Source organism: Vicugna pacos, chromosome 8, assembly GCF_048564905.1.
Source record: "Vicugna pacos chromosome 8, VicPac4, whole genome shotgun sequence".
Classification (NCBI taxonomy): Eukaryota; Metazoa; Chordata; class Mammalia; order Artiodactyla; family Camelidae; genus Vicugna; species Vicugna pacos.
In genome coordinates this window covers 51,627,848-51,644,978 of record NC_132994.1, presented here as the reverse complement: position 1 = coordinate 51,644,978, position 17,131 = coordinate 51,627,848, and the positions used below count along the sequence as shown (strand labels likewise).

General features: G+C 35.6%; 1 protein-coding gene across 1 annotated transcript; it reads left to right on the top strand.

Moving 5' to 3' along the window:
• Positions 1-12,272: 12,272 nt before the first annotated feature.
• LOC102539141 (trace amine-associated receptor 2) lies at positions 12,273-13,265 on the top strand. The gene has a single exon (XM_006200062.4). It carries the CDS (start codon positions 12,345-12,347, stop codon positions 13,263-13,265), a length of 921 nt encoding a protein of 306 aa, XP_006200124.3. The 5' UTR covers positions 12,273-12,344.
• Positions 13,266-17,131: the final 3,866 nt, after the last annotated feature.

The window sequence follows — 17,131 nt, the reverse complement described above, 5'->3', positions numbered from 1 at the left end:
CCTTCCATCTATTGCAGTCTGTTTCAGGCCTGTATATTTAAGTTTCATTGATCTGACTAGAGTTTTGTTCTAGTACATTTTAAAAACATTTAAAAAAACCTTTTCATTTAGTATATGGTGAGACAAGTTGCCTGTAATCACTCTTAGTTTCAAAAACTACCTTGATTTTTTCTACCTGTGAGACCATTTTGTCAAATTTTAAAAAAGGGAGCAAAAGCATTTAGACAATTTTCTGTACCTTACAGAAAACTCCTGTGGTTTTCTTCATCTCCTCCCATACATTCTAAGATGTTTTGCACTTCTGTGTGTGTGTGTGTGTGTGTGTTTTGTTTATTGTGAGTCTATCTTTTTAAAGTTATTTTCTATGTGATTATTATTACTGGTGTGCAGTAAAATTTATTTAACTTTTCAGTTGACCTGTTTGGGTTCTTATACATTGTCATGTTATCTTCAAACAATGCTAAGTTTTATCTCCTTTCCGATAATCATTCTTATTTACATTGCTTGCTGTACTTCATTAGTCAGAATTTCTAGAGTAATATTGACAATGCTGATAAGAGTCATCCTTGTCTTACATCTATTTTAAAGTATTATTCAGGTTTTAATATTGATTCTACATTTTCCATGGGACAACTTCATGACTCAGATAATTCTACCTTTTTGCTTAGGACTAAATCCCTTCTAGCCTATTTTTTCTTTCTAGCCTTTGTTTTTAATATTCATAATAAAAGACAACCCCTAACCACATCCTCTCAGCAAAACAAGAAAGGCTCCCTTTGTCTTTTCCATAGTCCCAGCGTTACTCTAGTTTCCATTCCCTCATGCAGAAGGTGTTTTTGTCTTTTGGTTGTCCACAGTCCACTTCCCAAGTGGAATCCGATGAGATTTTGTGAAATTTCCCATCTTAACTAGACATAATCTGTTTGGGCTGTGATACAGAGACTGGCCTTTGGCCCTTTCCCTTGACTAAACAGATGGGTGGATAACCTTCACTGAAAATTTCAGAAAGTCTTTCTCTAGAAATGGAATCTTCAGTGAAGGGAAAGAGACAGTGATTTTTTGCAGAATCATTAGCAGAGAGCAAAAAATAATGAGTTTCCATCCCATCCGTGTGATGAGATTGTGACCTGATTGCTCTTGGTATTGTTGGCGTTCTTGCTTCCCAGACTTCAGAGATGCCTAACTGTTCATTTCCAAACTGAGTTATCCATTCTTTCATGGCTTCCATGAGTCCTAGATAGTCTACTAAAAAATTCTCCTTGGCAGCAGTTTTTGGTTGCATGAATGGAAAGAACTTTAACTTGAAACACAACTTTATGGTAAATACGAAGAAAGTGATTGCAACCACATGACACCCCTTCCCCAGTCCAGACAACTTTCATTCAAAATAGTCTCTTATTCCACTCTCCTCTCAAAGATGAGGATTCATATAAATTTCCACTCAAGAAGAGATAAAAATAAATGTATTAGCAAGGAAGTTTGTTGAACTGATCTATTTATAATAATAATATTGCCATCTTAAAAGATCAGTGATATGCAACTTCTATCCTGATTTTCAACTTGGTTCTTGAGGTCAATAATTCAATCTTTGGAGGCTTATAAATATTTGGCAAAAAAAAATAAGGCAAGTCATATAAACCCCAATAAATTGTGAATTCTGGTGTATCAGTTTATTTGTACATTGTCAATAAGAGCCTGAACATTAACTTAAATGTTTAAAGATGCATGAAGAATATGTGTTTTTAAATTTAGCAGACTGTGAAGTGTACCCCTAACACCCAATTATTCAGAGAGATATTTTGAGTGTTGCACTCAAATAATTTAGGTAATGTATAAATCAGAGCAGTTTTTTTTTTTAAAGATTGAAGTATAAATGCATTTTCCAAAGTGTTTCAACACAGGTCACTGGGTACATGGCCAACTGTAAAAAAGCATTCAGGGAAAGTAAATTTATCTTTGGCAGGTCCTGACCTTCTTTCTCACATCCCCCTTCCTCCTAAAACCCCCTTTCCAAGTCTCTAAGCTCCCAGTGAATTCAGCTGCTCTGACATCCTAACTTGGTTGGAATGCTCCACTGACCCTAACTTCACTGTGAAGTCATATCAGCCTCAACATCTGATTTGTTTCTGTCTTTGATTTTGTTTTCTAGGAGGAAGAAATCATTGACTTACACAAACTAAAAGTTCCCAGTATATTTATCAATTAAGATGATTTAGAAGCTTAAAGGTAAGCCACTCACAATGGCTTATCAATGGCAAACTTTCCTCTTCATAAATATGCAAGTCAAAATCAACTATACTTCAGTTAAAAAAAAAAGAATTCTTTGAATGAAAAAATAAATCAAGTCAAATAAGTAATAGCTGAAATGATACACGTTAGAATTTTATTGGCCAATATTTTCACAATATGATTTGTTAATGTTTCTCAACCTTCACTGCTGATGGGGAGCTGTAATGAGACTATAAATAACGTGGACACTAAGGGCCTATGTCAAGAGGATGATCTGTGGTGAAGAGGACAAACTTGGGAACCAGACATCATGGATTTAAATTCTGGCTCCAACATTTATCGGCTAGTATTTGAACAAAGTCACTCAAAAACGCTAAACCTTTATTTACTCACCTGCAAAATGAGGACAATACTACTACTTCACTGGATTGTTAATTATTACATGAGAGATACCACCTAGTATGGGGCTTTGCACATAAAAACACACAGCAAACCCACATAACTAGCATGATTCCATGCCATTTTATTGATGTGTGCTATGGTGGTGCTCACTCAGAATACGATGAAGTCGTGCACACAGAGAAGTTGACACAGGTAGATATTACATATCATTTTTGTCTTATTTTTTAATTGAAGTTAGTTGATTTACAATGTTAGTTTTATGTGTGCAGCAAAGCAATTCAGCCTTTTGGCTAAGATCAAGTGTAGTTATAAATATACATATATACATACACATATATATATATATACTTTTAGATTTTTTTCCATTACAGCTCACTGTAAGAAATTGAATACAGTTCCCTGTGCTATACAGTAAGTCCTTGTTGCTTATCTATGTTATACATAGTAATGTGCATCTATTAATCCCAAACTCCTAATCTATCCTTTCCCCCTACCCTTTACCCCACTGGTAACTACAGTTGTTTTCTATGTCCTATGAGTCTACTTCTGGTTTGTAAATAAAATTTGTATCTTTTTTTTTTAGATTCCATATAAAAGCAACATCATATGATATTTGTCTTTGACTTCACTTAATATGATAATCTCTAGGTCCATCCATGTTGCTGCAAATGGCATTAGTTCATTTTTTGTGTCTGAGTAATACTCCATTGTCTAAATATATCATATCTCCTTTAGCTATTCATCTGTCGATGGACATTTGGGTTGTTTCCCTGTCTTGGCTATTGTAAACAGTGTTGCTGTGAAAATTGGGGTACATGTGTCTTTTTGAATTATAGTTTCCTCCAGATATATGCTAAAGAGTGGGATTGCTATGTCATATGGTAAGTCTACTTTCAGTTTTTAAGGACCCTCCATACTGTCCTCCATAGTGGCTGCACCATTTACATTCCTACCAACAGTGTAGGAAGGTTTCTTTTTCCCCATACCCTCTCTAGCATTTATTTGTAGACTTTTTTATGATGGCGATTCTGACTGCTGTAAAAAAATAAAAAATAAAAAACAAAAAACAAAACCCCAAACTAGTGTAGAATTATATCATCCTCTTTCCTAATGAATTTCACAATTAAAATTGTGCAAAAGAATAGCAGAAGATTTATGTCAAGTTCTATGCAGAAAGATTACCCTGGTGACATGTTTCTGCAGGAAAGGTGTTTTTGGCCGTAAGGTTTTTATGGTGAACGTATCAGGGAGGCATCAAGTTAGTGCCAGTCATCAAAGAAATTAAAGTCAGAAGGACAGCTTATAACCTACAGTCACAATACAGTGGAAACATGACAAAGGCCACAACCAAACACAAGCCAAAGAATTCTTGCTACTGAGAAAAAGTTGGCCTTATCCTGTGTTATACCTCCCTTTGACACAAACTCAATTTATTCCATATATGTAATTTACTTATAATTCTAAAATTTGAAATTACTCATTAAAGGATCAACAGAATGAGTATATAATTCAGAGTTTTCTTGTATCAGCCAACCAGGGTTGAGGTGTGATGTTAGTTGAACATTTTTTCTGAGACTTCTGAAATCTTCCAGATAAGTGATTCCTTGGTTATTCTTTTTTTTTTTCTTTCTTCCTTTCTTCTTCTTCTTTTTTTGCTCATGATGCCAGCTCTGTAAACATATTACATCAAGTTAGAAGATAAATTAAGACAGAAGTCACTGTTTTGCCTCTCTTGCATCAGCTAAAGTTTTCTTTCTCAGATTTACACCTCACCTTTGCATAACAGTCTGAGAATTCCCCAAACACTTGGCCCCTCAAATAATGTTCTGTGATAAATGTTTTCCTATCTCCACCAAGTACAACTACTTCCCCAGTGACTTAGAGTGTGTAATTATTTCCCATCACGATCAAGGCAGAACTGTCTAGGTGTTAATGATGCCCTCTGGTCTCTATTTACACAAAACTTTGGCAAATGAGAGCAAAGTGAGAAAAATGCTGCCTAAATTTGTCTCTTTGGACTATGGGCTTGAATTGCAGCATCAGAGTGTCAAACTGTAAATGAAGTGCCTTGGACATTGGTAAATATCCAATCAACACATTTAATTACTATTATTAGAGATTCTCCTAAGACTTTACTTTTGACAAACAGAAGAGTTTGCAAGCAGTGATGTCATAGGTTTGAAATGTGTTGATAACTTTATTTTTAAATGGCTTAAAGTTTTCATTTTGTCTGTGTATTTTCTAAGAACAGAAAATTATTGAAAGTTGGGAGAATTAGGAAAAACACATAGATACTTCATTGATTTTTCTTCCATGGTTCGTATTACAAGGAACAATAAAACACAACAAAACAAAACACCATACTAATACCTGTTTTGCTACCATGCAGTAGACTGGAGGTGGGATTACCACGATGTTAAATTTGAATGTGTACAGCTAGATCCAGGTTAGTTCTATAACAAAAAGTGAAGTGAAAAATAGTGGTTATTACTTGGGTAATTGATTCGCCTAAATTCTCTTCTTCATCACTCCTGTTACCACCATCAAATAAGACTACAAACGAAAGAAAGCAGAATCATTGCTTGGAGTACCCTAGAAACATAGTGACTTGAGTTTATATTCAAGCATGGGTTAGTATTAGCTGTTTAGCCATGTTCAACAGCAGAAGGCAATGAACTGAACCTCTTTAAATTTCAGTTTTCTCATTTGTAAATGGGTAACATAATTTTTAGGGCTATTGTGAAGATTTACTCATTCATTAAATCATTTATTCACTCACATACACGTACTTATTGAGCACCTATTATGTGCCAGTCATTGTGTTAGCTAAATGATAAGGGTCCAGGCGTGAATACCAACATGTTCTCAATCTCTTTGAAACTTTCATGGAAATGAAATACGGTTTTTGGAAAGAAAAGTAGATTACATTCGTCAACTGTTTACATAATGTATAATACTTAGTTCATAGTACATGGTCAGTAAATCTGAGTTATTATTATTATTATTATTATATTGCTATTTACAGTTAACTCACCATTGTCAGCCTGGTTCATAGTTGCACAGATAAAATTAAGAAATATATCCCTGACTATCAACTTAGAGCTCAGATCACAGCCTTACACGTCCCTCCTTCTGTTTAGCAGATACAGCAAATCATACCATGCATGTTTTTCTCTCGCCACACCTCTCTTATTTCTTTCCTTTCTTCTTCCCTCCTTCATTTCTTTCTTTCTAATTTCTCTCTTTTTTGTAGCATAAAAAGTGTTTTTTTTAAATTGACTTTATTCATGTGTGTTTAGGGTAGGGGAGGATAAGAGTAAGAATAAAGTGGAAACTGTGGAGCAGTGCCGTGTAAGCGGACTATCTCAATGCCAAGCATCTGAGTGACAATGGGAGCTGTCACAGCGAGAGCTCTAGTGATTCAGAAAAATAAGCAGTCCTTGTCAGACTCAGATAAAACTAATGCTATATTTTTTTTCAGATTAAAATGGCTGATACACATTTAAAAGAAAAATCCTTAATGTGAGTTGGATTTTCAAAAACAGCAAGAAACATTTCAAGCAAAGTCTCAGTGATCTGATTGGCTGATATACTGTGGTCTTTATATTCTAGAAATAGAAGTAAACCACAACAAAAAAGACAAATTGTGTCTGCATGACAGACTGACAGAAAGGATCTCCAAAAGGTTTTGAACTGTATCTTCTTTAAGAAGAGTTTTTAAGTGTCATAAGTGGTATGTTTAGTTTTAAAAGCAACTTCATGATTTTATAATTATACTTCAATGAACATTGTTTTAGAGGTCTTAGTACAGTATATTAAGAACAAGAAATTGAAGGCCTTAATCATTGGAAAGGAGGAGATAAAACCATAATTCTTTGCATGTAGTATTAACCACACAGAAAACCTGGAAGAGTACACGAAGAAATTTTTTAAATAATAGGAGAATTCAGCAAGTTTCCTGAATACAGGGTGGACCAAAATACAAAACTCAACTGAATGCTTGTACCAGCAGAAAGCAACAATGAAAATGTAATTTTAAAAAGAAACAAATATAAAATTGAGTTACCCAGGAATAAAACTACCAAAAGATGTGCAAGATGCATTTGCAAAGTATTAAAAAAGTTTACTGAAGAGCATTAAAGAAGGCCAAATAAATGTGGAGCTAGCCCATGCTCATGAATAAGACTGAATAATATTGAAGAGATATTAATGCTACCCACTCAAAATCCAACATAATTTTTATGGGCCTTGTAAAGGTAATAAAGATCTTTGAAGAAAAGGGAAGAAGCAGCAGAAGCAGAAGATGGGGGAGGGGGGGGAGGGGGGAGACGACTTAATCCATTAAATATCAGCAGTCATTACGAAGCTATGGTAACAAAGGCGATGTGGTCTTTGTGTAGCATTGAGCAAGTCAGTGGCTGGAATTACTTGAGCTTAGAGAAATATATAGACTTTGATACATGACATATCTGAATTGGGAAAAGGAAAGTCTACTCAATAAATGGAGCTGGGAAAAGATGGTTAATATGAAAACATTAAATTACTTCACACCAAACAAAATTGCAGGTGGATTAAAAACTTACATATTAAAAGTAAAATTGAAAAAGTTACAGTTGAAAATATAGATGACAATTTTCCTGACTTTGAAGTAGGGAAGGATTTTTTTAAAAAGTTACAAAATATAAATGATTGATCAATTTAAGCTATATGAAAGAACTTTTGTATATCAAAAATTCACCTGAAAGGAAAAGAAAAGGTAAGCTAGCCGCTGGGACAATATACTTGCTACATATACAATAACTGATAAAAGGTTATTATTAAGTGTATAAAAATAACTTGTATAAATCAACAAGAGAAGGAAAATGTAAATCAAAAAGAAAAGAAATGACAGGGTTTCACAAAAGGGAAACAATTAAGAATAATAAACACAGGAATAAGTGTTCTACCTCACTGGCAATCAGGAAAATGCAAATCAAGACTACAATAAAATACTACTTTTCACTCAAATTATCAAGAATTTAACCTTATTAATACCATGTGTTGTACACAGGTCAACAGAATTTCTGCATATATAAATTAGTATGGCCATTTTGGAATAAAATTTGTTTTGTGTCATGGAGTTGAATATTCATATTCTTTTTGACTCCTTAATTAATTTCTCATGTATATTTCCAAGAAAATCTCTTGAGTATATGCATCAGGAAACTTGCACAAGAATATTAAAAATAGCACTGTTCATAATAGCAAACTAGATATAATTCAAATATCCATTTATAGAAACGATTATTATATAGCAGTGAATATGAATGAAATACAGCTACATATCGTAGAAAATAGAGCAGAAAAATAAGAGCAAAACAAAGTCTAAAGAACAACAAATTGCATGATACCCATTTTATAAATAATTTGAAAAACAGTTAAACCCAACAATATTTTTAATTTGATTATGGAAATATACACGATAAAACTATTAGAAGAATACAAAAACTGATAAACACAAACTTCAGTGTAGCAGCTACCTGAGGTGATGGGCAGAAAGCAAAATATCGGGGTATGTAAAGTATTGTCAAGCTTGTTCAGTTATGGGTATTCATTATGTTACAAACAAATAAGATAAGTGGCATAATTAATTGTGATTAAGCCCAATTCTGCACACCTGGGTTTCATTAAAAAGTGTGAACACTCATGCTAGTGATATATCCTTTTCCTCCAGCTTGAGGTACAAAATAAGATTCTATCTCTTTGTTTGATTTAAATCAATTACCCATTTTCCATTTCTCTTTGGATCCTTTGGTATATTCTCTTAGGACTAAAACCAAAGATTCAGTTCTTCCAAGCTGCCACAAGGTGTCACTGTTGAAAATAGACGACCACCCAGTCCAGTGATACCATTCCATCTGCAAGGAGGTAGAGATAGAGAGATGGGGCTATCAGGGGAGGCTACGGTCTCCGAGGGCTTAGAAAGAAGAGTGTGCTGGCGCTCGTTACACTTACAGTCACCGAAGAGCCCTTACCATCGAATCTTTCCCTTGGAATTAAAGAGGCTGGTCCTGAAGAGTTTTCAAGGCTCACCCATACATTGTCTCTAGGCTTTGGTTTTGACTTTATAACCCATCAGTGTTTCATCTGCCCTCCCTCATGGTCAGTCCTGCTCAGGAAAGCCCTTGTGTCCTTTCTTGCCAGCTTACATATTAAACTGGTATATTAAGCCAGTATATATTAAGATGGTGTATTTCAGGTTATTAGATATATTGTATTTTTTTTTTCTTTTGCAGGGGGAAGGTAATTAGGTTTATTTATTTATTTGGCTTTTCATTGGAGGTACTGGGGATTGAACCCAGGACCTCATGCATGCTAAGCATACACTCTACCACCTGAGCTATACCCTCCCCCTAGTTTCTAAAAAAATTTTTCTCAGGTTATTATATATATTGTAATCACAGTGAACCTTAGAAGGGAAAAGGACCAGACTCATTCTTTTTGCTCTGTGAAGACTCTTCAGCTCGTTAAAAATAACAATTGAAGTTCTAACATTTCCCTGCTACTTGTCTCTCATCTACATAATTAAGTTAAATTAAAGAATGCTTAAGTAATTCCGTACAGAACCAAGAAGATTTATCCAAGATGACTTACTGTCTTCCCCAGAAGGCAGAGAAGTTGCTGGTAAACTTGGAGTAGTAATGCCTTCTGCTATTAAAAGAAAGTTCTACCTTCCTGGCAAGTAGTTGTGGTAATACTTGTAAAGTTCTCTTTAAACACACTTTTATAACATTTTCTAAAAAGAATGCAAACAAAAAAGTAGGTCCTTCAACATGTGAGTAGATTTAAGCCAGTAGCAGCTGAGATTTTGGCATCATTACGTGAGTTCCTTAAAGAGACAGCAATTATGCCCCATTCCCCCAGATCTAAGAGATTTGATGAGGTTTATTCTTTTAGTCACATTTAAACAAAAGAGAAAAGACAAAAACGATAGGTCGTAAGACCTCTTCTCAGTGACTGGAATGGGAGACAATGTGTGGACTGTGACAGTCAGATTGTCTTAAAGAGAACGAAGGCACAAAAACATTTTCCTCCTTGGCCCCCTGATCTCATCCATGTATAACTGGATCAGGTGACTCAGGGCCACCTGTCACTCAGTGGTTTAGATTTGCTTTTACAGTAGCTTTATATTAGTGGACTTAGAGACTTCAGTGCTGGAGGTGATGAAAACTTAGGAATGCAGATTCCTGAGAGGATGGAGGAGTGTTTGAGGCTCACTTAACTGTTAAACTTTGAAGAGGCAAGGTTTTGTTTTTGCTTCTTCTTCTTCTTCTTCTTTTTTTTAATTTTTCAGACCCGATTCCCTTGAGGGTGATTGTTAAGTTATGGAACAGCGCAATGCACATAGCTCAGGTCTTCTAGTTCCATAAAAGCATTCCCACTAGTTAGAAAAGAACCAAAGAAATTAAGTTCCTCCAGCAAGGAGTTTATGTAACCATGTCATCTTCTGCAGTGCAACAGGTATGTGGACAGGGGTTAAGGGGTAGAGAGCTCTGCTTTCTCTTCCTTGAGGTTTTCTTAAGAAGCAAACTGTCACCCTAATAACGCAGCAGCACTGTGGGTGGATGGGTCTTCTTTTTGGCGTTTTGGTTCTGTGCAGAGAGAGACGTAGGAATGCGGAAGATCGTAGGTGCAGGACTTCGTAGGAATTTGCAATAAAAGGCAGAGCTTTTAAAATATGTGAGCAGGATAACATGCTTCCTTTTGGCAGTGCAGCATGTTTCCTGGGAAGAAGATTTAAAATCATGGAAGGGGTGATTTCTTCATAAGCAGCTGAGTGTATCAATTGCCACAAATGCTTACCTTTGTGAAACAGAGGTTTCAGACAACTACCTGCATTGTTATGTACGTACGATCTCATTCCTTTACTTTCTTAAGAGAAATCCTTTCTGGTCAAATGTATTCTTGAATGTTGAATGTGGTGTTCATCCTTATCAGGAAAGAAAGAAGGAAGGAAAAAGGAGGGAGGAAGAAAGGAAGGAAGGACGGACAGACAAGAGGAAAGCCATCTCTGATAATGCTCTTTATACATCAGGCATTGTGCTACGGCTGTTCACATGTATTATTTCACATGTTAAAATTCATTAAAGGGGGAGGGTATAGCTCAGTGGTAGAGTGCATGCTTAGCATACACAAGGTCCTGGGTTTAATCCCCAGTACCTCCTCTAAAAATAAGTAAGTAAGTAAACCTAATTACCTCCCCCTAAAAAACAAACAAAAAATTAATTAACATTTAATTTTTGGTAGAAATTGAACAACTGAAGGGAATCAATTGCTTGGGTAAAGTCTCTTAAAAGCCTTAAAAAGTGGGTGCTAAAGCAGTGGAATATTTAATAGGGAAGCTAAACAAACTTAATAACAAAGTAAAAAGAAATGAGATCATACATATCAGGAAAATCAGAAAATTCTTCTCTTTTTTGGTTGGGGAAAGATAATTAGATTTATTTATTTATCCTTAGAGGAAGCACTGGGGATTGAACCCAGGACCTCAAGGACGCTAAGCATGTGCTCTACCACTTGAGCTACACACTCCCTCCCCAGAAAACTTTTATCACTGTGCTCTGCTCTTGCAGTTTAATAGCTTTCTCCAAAAAGGTAGAAATCACTTTTATTTTAACAATTTAGTAGAAGACAGTTCAGACATAAGCTGAATGGGCAAGAAATTCATCATGTTCCAAATCTTAATTTCTGTGTTTGAACTTCTTGTGGAAACAACAGCAATGGAGACACGGCCAGACATACTCTTTCATTCTGTTGCAATTTTTGTATCTCTACGTGCTTACATTAAGAGGTTTAAAAAAATAGAAAAAAATGACATTTGAAGAATACAGCTTTGACATACTGGTTTTTGCATTTAGCTTTCCACAGATAAGCCATCTGAAAGATATGACCACTGAAAGGTTTAAACTGAGGACAGCTGCCCCATCCAAGTAACATGCCAAATACACCCCGGAGGATGGTGTTGCTTAAGTGGAATTGATTCAAAAGTTTAATCCTCTTTCAAATAACCTCGACATGAAAAAATACTTGAAGCACAGTGAAAATAATAGAACACATGAACGAAACTGTTTTCAAATAATAACCTCCTGGTCCCACAAGGCCATAGACCCCAGTCAGCAAAATCTGATTATGAGTTCCAGACTCATTGAAGAATGTATTGTCCAGTAGGTATCTATTCTTCCAGTGTACACAGAGAGAACCAATTATATACGTTTGATAATAAATTTGTCTCTTCTTTTTCTTCTTCCTCCTTTTTCCTTCCTTTCCCCCTCTTCTCCCTGCCCCTAACCCCTCCCACTTCCTCCTTCTAGTTTCAGGCCCTGGGGTACATTAAGTCCATAATAAATGATGGTGGTGCAACTTGAATCAAGGCAAGAATAAAGTAAAAAATAATTACATAAACTCATTAAGTTAGAAGTCTGTGACGTTGCAAATACAGGTTAAGATAAATAAGAAAGCTCCTAAGTAATATTTCCGCATAAATTATCTTCCTTACGTCTTCTCTGTCTTTCTAGAGTTTTTTTGATGAAAGTATATATAGAACAGAATATTTTGGCAATTAACTGACAAAATTCCACGTGTTTTTGTTTTTTCTGAAGAAAATAGTGAATTGTTCTGAATACGGAAATGGATCTTGCCCAGAAGGTGAAAGGTCGCTGGCTGTCCGAGCCGCCATGTATTCATTCATGACCGGAGCCATATTCCTCACAGTGTTTGGCAATCTGGCCATGGTAATTTCCATTTCTTACTTCAGGCAGCTTCACACACCAACCAACTTCCTCGTCCTCTCCATGGCGGTCACTGATTTCCTCCTGGGATTCACCATCATGCCGTACAGTATGATCAGATCGGTGGAGAACTGCTGGTATTTTGGGCTTATGTTTTGCAAGATCCATTATAGTTTTGACCTGATGCTTAGCATAACGTCAATTTTCCATCTCTGTTCAGTAGCCGTTGATAGATTTTATGCTATCTGTTACCCTTTGCGGTATTCCACCACCATGACGATTCCAGTCATTAAACAGTTGCTACTGCTCTGCTGGTCGGTCCCCGGCATATTTGCATTCGGGGTGGTCTTCTTGGAGGCCTACGCTGATGGTATAGAAGGCTACGCTACCTTGGTTGCTTGCTCCAGTTCCTGCCCCGTCATGTTCAACAAGCTCTGGGGGACCACCTTGTTTATGGCAGGTTTCTTCACTCCTGGGTCTGTGATGGTCGGGATTTATGGGAAAATTTTTGCAGTATCCAGAAAACATGCTCGTGCCATCAATAACTTGCCAGAGAATCAAAATAATCAAATGAGGAAAGACAAGAAAGCAGCCAAAACTTTAGGAATAGTGATGGGTGTTTTTTTATTATGTTGGTTTCCCTGTTTTTTCACCATTTTATTGGATCCCTTTTTGGACTTCTCTACTCCTGTCGTTTGGTTTGATGCTTTGACATGGCTTGGCTATTTTAACTCCACATGTAATCCCTTAATATATGGTTTCTTCTATCCCTGGTTTCGCAGAGCCCTTAAGTCCATTTTGCTAGGGAAAATTTTCAGCTCACATTTCCATAATACAAATTTGTTCACTCAAAAAGAAACTGAGTAGACTTATTCTGTTTGAATGAATAGAAGCAAAAGGACTGGAAATTAGAAGAAGGACGTTGCTTAAAGTGTGTGTGTGTGCATGTGTGCGCAGGTGTGATTTTGACTACCATGGAAAATTTTTAGTTTCTAAGACCTGAAGGAAAAAGGAAACTTTCTTTTTTTATTGAAATATAGTCAGTTTACAATATTGTGCCAATTTCTGGCATGCAGCATGATGTGTCAGTCATACATATACTTACATAGGTTCTTACAATAACCTATAATGAAAGAGAATATGAAAAGGAATATATGTATGTATAAGGAATCTTTGCTTTGAACCAAACATTCCTTCCTTTTCAGAATAATTCCTATGTCCACTACTTCTAGATAGAGAAGAAGAAAGAAAGTTAGAAAGGTAAAGAGAAGGCGGGGAAAAGCCAGGGACGCGATGTAGAGGACACACAAAACCTTTTATACTATTTGGAAGAGATCCAAACACAAGCTGAACATGAGGGTTGCGCCCACCCCCCCATCACCTCCATACACGCTTTGTGAGATATTTCCATTTACTTTTTCTCTCTCAGAGTCTGATCAGATGTATTTTGAAACATCGACCACTGAAAATTACAGGTAAAGAAATATAGCAGTAACAATTTCAAGAAGGTATATGCTGTCAGGAATCTGTCACTTGGTAACTGAGAGTTAAGGCTTTACTAGATTTTACTGTTGTGAGATTAAACATTTTTTAAATGAAAGAGGGAATGGAAACTAACCAGATTCCACTTACATTATGGCTCATGTATCACTCGAATCATCACAGTTGGCAGTTTTCTATTTTACTTGCAAGAGAATTCTGGTCAGTGCTCTCCCTTCTTTCTCAGGCTCATTCACACTTTGTATTGCTAAGTGGTGTTCTGAGTTTTAATAAATGTAAAATACATACCCAAAAAGTTGTGTTTTTTGACTCTATCACTCCTTTTTGCTTGATTATGTATACATATACTTTTGAATAATAGAGCAGTGGGAGGAGCAAAAAAAGAAGAAAACTAATATTTATGGGTGCGTCTCTGGGTACAGAAAACTTTATATTTGTTATTCAATGACTTTTTAACTGTAAGTTAACATCCATTAACAACTTGGGAAATTGACTTAGAGGTCATCAACCAGTGGTGTGCCTATTAAAAGTATAACACCTGGTTCTGAAAAGAAAAAAGAAAAAACCCTGATTGTAGAATTTGATGATTTCCATTCTCTCTCTCTCTCTACATATATATATATATGTATATATGTGTGTGTGTGTGTATACATATATATATATATTTTTTTTTTCACTTAGCTGATTTAAAGCTAAGAATGTAATAGCAACTGGCTTTCAAAATTCCTCAGAAGTTAACCTATTCTTGCAAGTGAACATTAGGTGTTCTAGTTTACCACTGGCTGCAAATAACATTGTTAATGAAAAGCAAACTAGAATAGATGAAAATAGATAATCACATTGAGGATAAATACTGCCCAGTGATGATTTAATTTTAGTTGTATATGTGTATGTTTGTGGATGTGTTTTTGTAAGTGTACTATGTTTCACTGAAATGTTTTTTGTTTCGCTTCTCCATTATATTACATCAATGAACAAATTAACAATTTTTTTCCTTTTTGTGGAAAAGTTTGTATAATTCTCCCACAATCTTAGTTCACTGCACAGATCACAATTAAACAGTGACCACTCAGCAGTCACCTTAAGTGTTAGTCTTGCCTGGCTACCCAAAGATGGGTTGGCCAGTGTTATCCGGACCTTCTTTGGCTCTCCTATACTCACTGGCCTGCTGATAGGTTGGTCCCACTCTGTAGCCTATAGGGTAGAGGTGGAAAAGTGCAGCTGCTTTGAAATGGTGTTCTCTTTACAGAATGATGATGTTTGTGATGGTGGTTATTGTTTATGCTGGTGCTTACAGATGAAATAAAAATTTGGCAGCCCTACGTGGGCCAAACATTTCTTGAGATATTTCTTCTCTCTTCTTACTATGTACTTTATCCTATTCATATATTAAAACACTATTTGAATAACTGAAAATTCTGCTCAGTTATTCCTCTTTCCCTGAAATGTAATTTCCCCTGTACTTTTCATGGTACTTTCAGTTTCAGAATGTGGTCATCCTGACTTGCTTCCTAGGGAAAGAGAGTGATCCAGCCTTCTATTTCCTGTCTGCCTTCCACCATTCATTCCACCTTCATTTTCCAGAGTTAGTAATGCCTCCCTTTATGCTCAGACTTATACAGGCAGTTCCAGATGAGAAAACTGAGCTCAGAGAGATTAAGTGATTTGCCCTGGATTATACAATGTATTATAGAAGCAGGATTAGAGCTCAGCTTTCTGGACTTCTTATTCTGTGTTCTTTGTTGACCACACTAGTATTTTTTTTTTCAAGATTTGTGACACTTGCATGGGCTTTTCTTCTTCTTTTTTTTCCACTAATGATTTTGTCAAACTGGTACAAATCATTGAAGCAAAAATAAATACTTTTCTCCCATCCCAATATCTTCTCATTTCATCAGAAATCTTTTATGATTCAGACAATCATTCCTCCTTTGGATATCAGCCAACATTTAATTTAGCCACACATGTCTGTATTTTTAATATGCAGAAGTTTCAGTACCTTATCTTACTTGAATGAAGCCCAAAATTACCATGAGATTGATATGAAATTGTTATCTTTCTTTTGGAGGAAAAAAAGGAACTGAAAACTACCTGAGACATTAAAAATAGTCAGAATATTTCAATATCCCCCCAGGAAAGAGAGTTAAAAGGGCAGTTCCACTGGGGCCGTGCAGTTAGTTTCTCTTGGAACTCCTGGATCTGAGTTCTCCATCCAGCTCTCCTGAGAGCAGAGGCAAACTTATATGAGTCAGATATTTCAGTCTTTGACATCACACTTTCTAGAATTCTGACCTCACTACTGCAGAGCCACCAGAAGAGATTCAATGATTCACAGCTAACACTTCAAGAGAGGGAAGGTATTGAGTCAATAAAAAGAATTGGAAATGTACTATCTTTAAAATTTTTTTTGATTTATTCTTTTCAAAATATTTGAACAGTAATAACTAAATTTTATAATGAACTAGAAATTGTTATAAATAGGATGCAATAGAGAAGATAGGGTTTTTTTTTTCCTAACTGAAAAATAATCACTGTGATATTTAAGAGGAAAATTTCCCATCAAAATTTGTTGGCAAGGTTTGTAAATCTTTATGTACTGGCATTTAAAAAATGTGCTTGCAAAGTCTAGAACTATGCAAGACATGGTTTAGTAAATGTAAGTTACTTATGTATTTCAATAATGCTAAAATGTACTCTCCTCTTTGATAGTATATCTAAATAAAAATTCTTGTTATATACTACTTAATTTACTGCCAGACACTACATATTTCATTTTTGATTTTTTTTCTCTTGCAAGCAGTATTTACTTAAGATATTCTGTTTCTCATGGCTCCTCAATATTATTCACTCATTGCAGATACAAAGAGTGTCCAAACTAAAATGCACTTTCTCTATTGCCTAGAATTGTTCTCCTGGAATTCAACAGTCATGCAAATAACGTAAGTATCTTGCTAAGATGTGCATTTGGGGATGGTTCTGAGGTTTTTCATTTCCAAAAATGTTCCCAGGAGAGGATAATGTTGCTGGTCTATGGACCATACTTTAATTAGTAAGGACTGTATGGGAGAAACTATGAACACATGAAGCCATAGACTTTTTCATTGCCTAAATAGATCAGAAAGGAATTGTTGCTATAGTTATTATTATTATTATTATTTCCCATTATTAGATGATAAGAGTTGGTGGGAAGTTTACGACAACAGGAGCCCAAAGACCTGGATTATGTTGGTAAC

What these genes read in the sequence shown, in the direction of transcription:
- LOC102539141 (XM_006200062.4), top strand. Translation starts at nt 12,345, where the DNA reads ATGTATTCATTCATGACCGGAGCCATATTCCTCACAGTGTTTGGCAAT.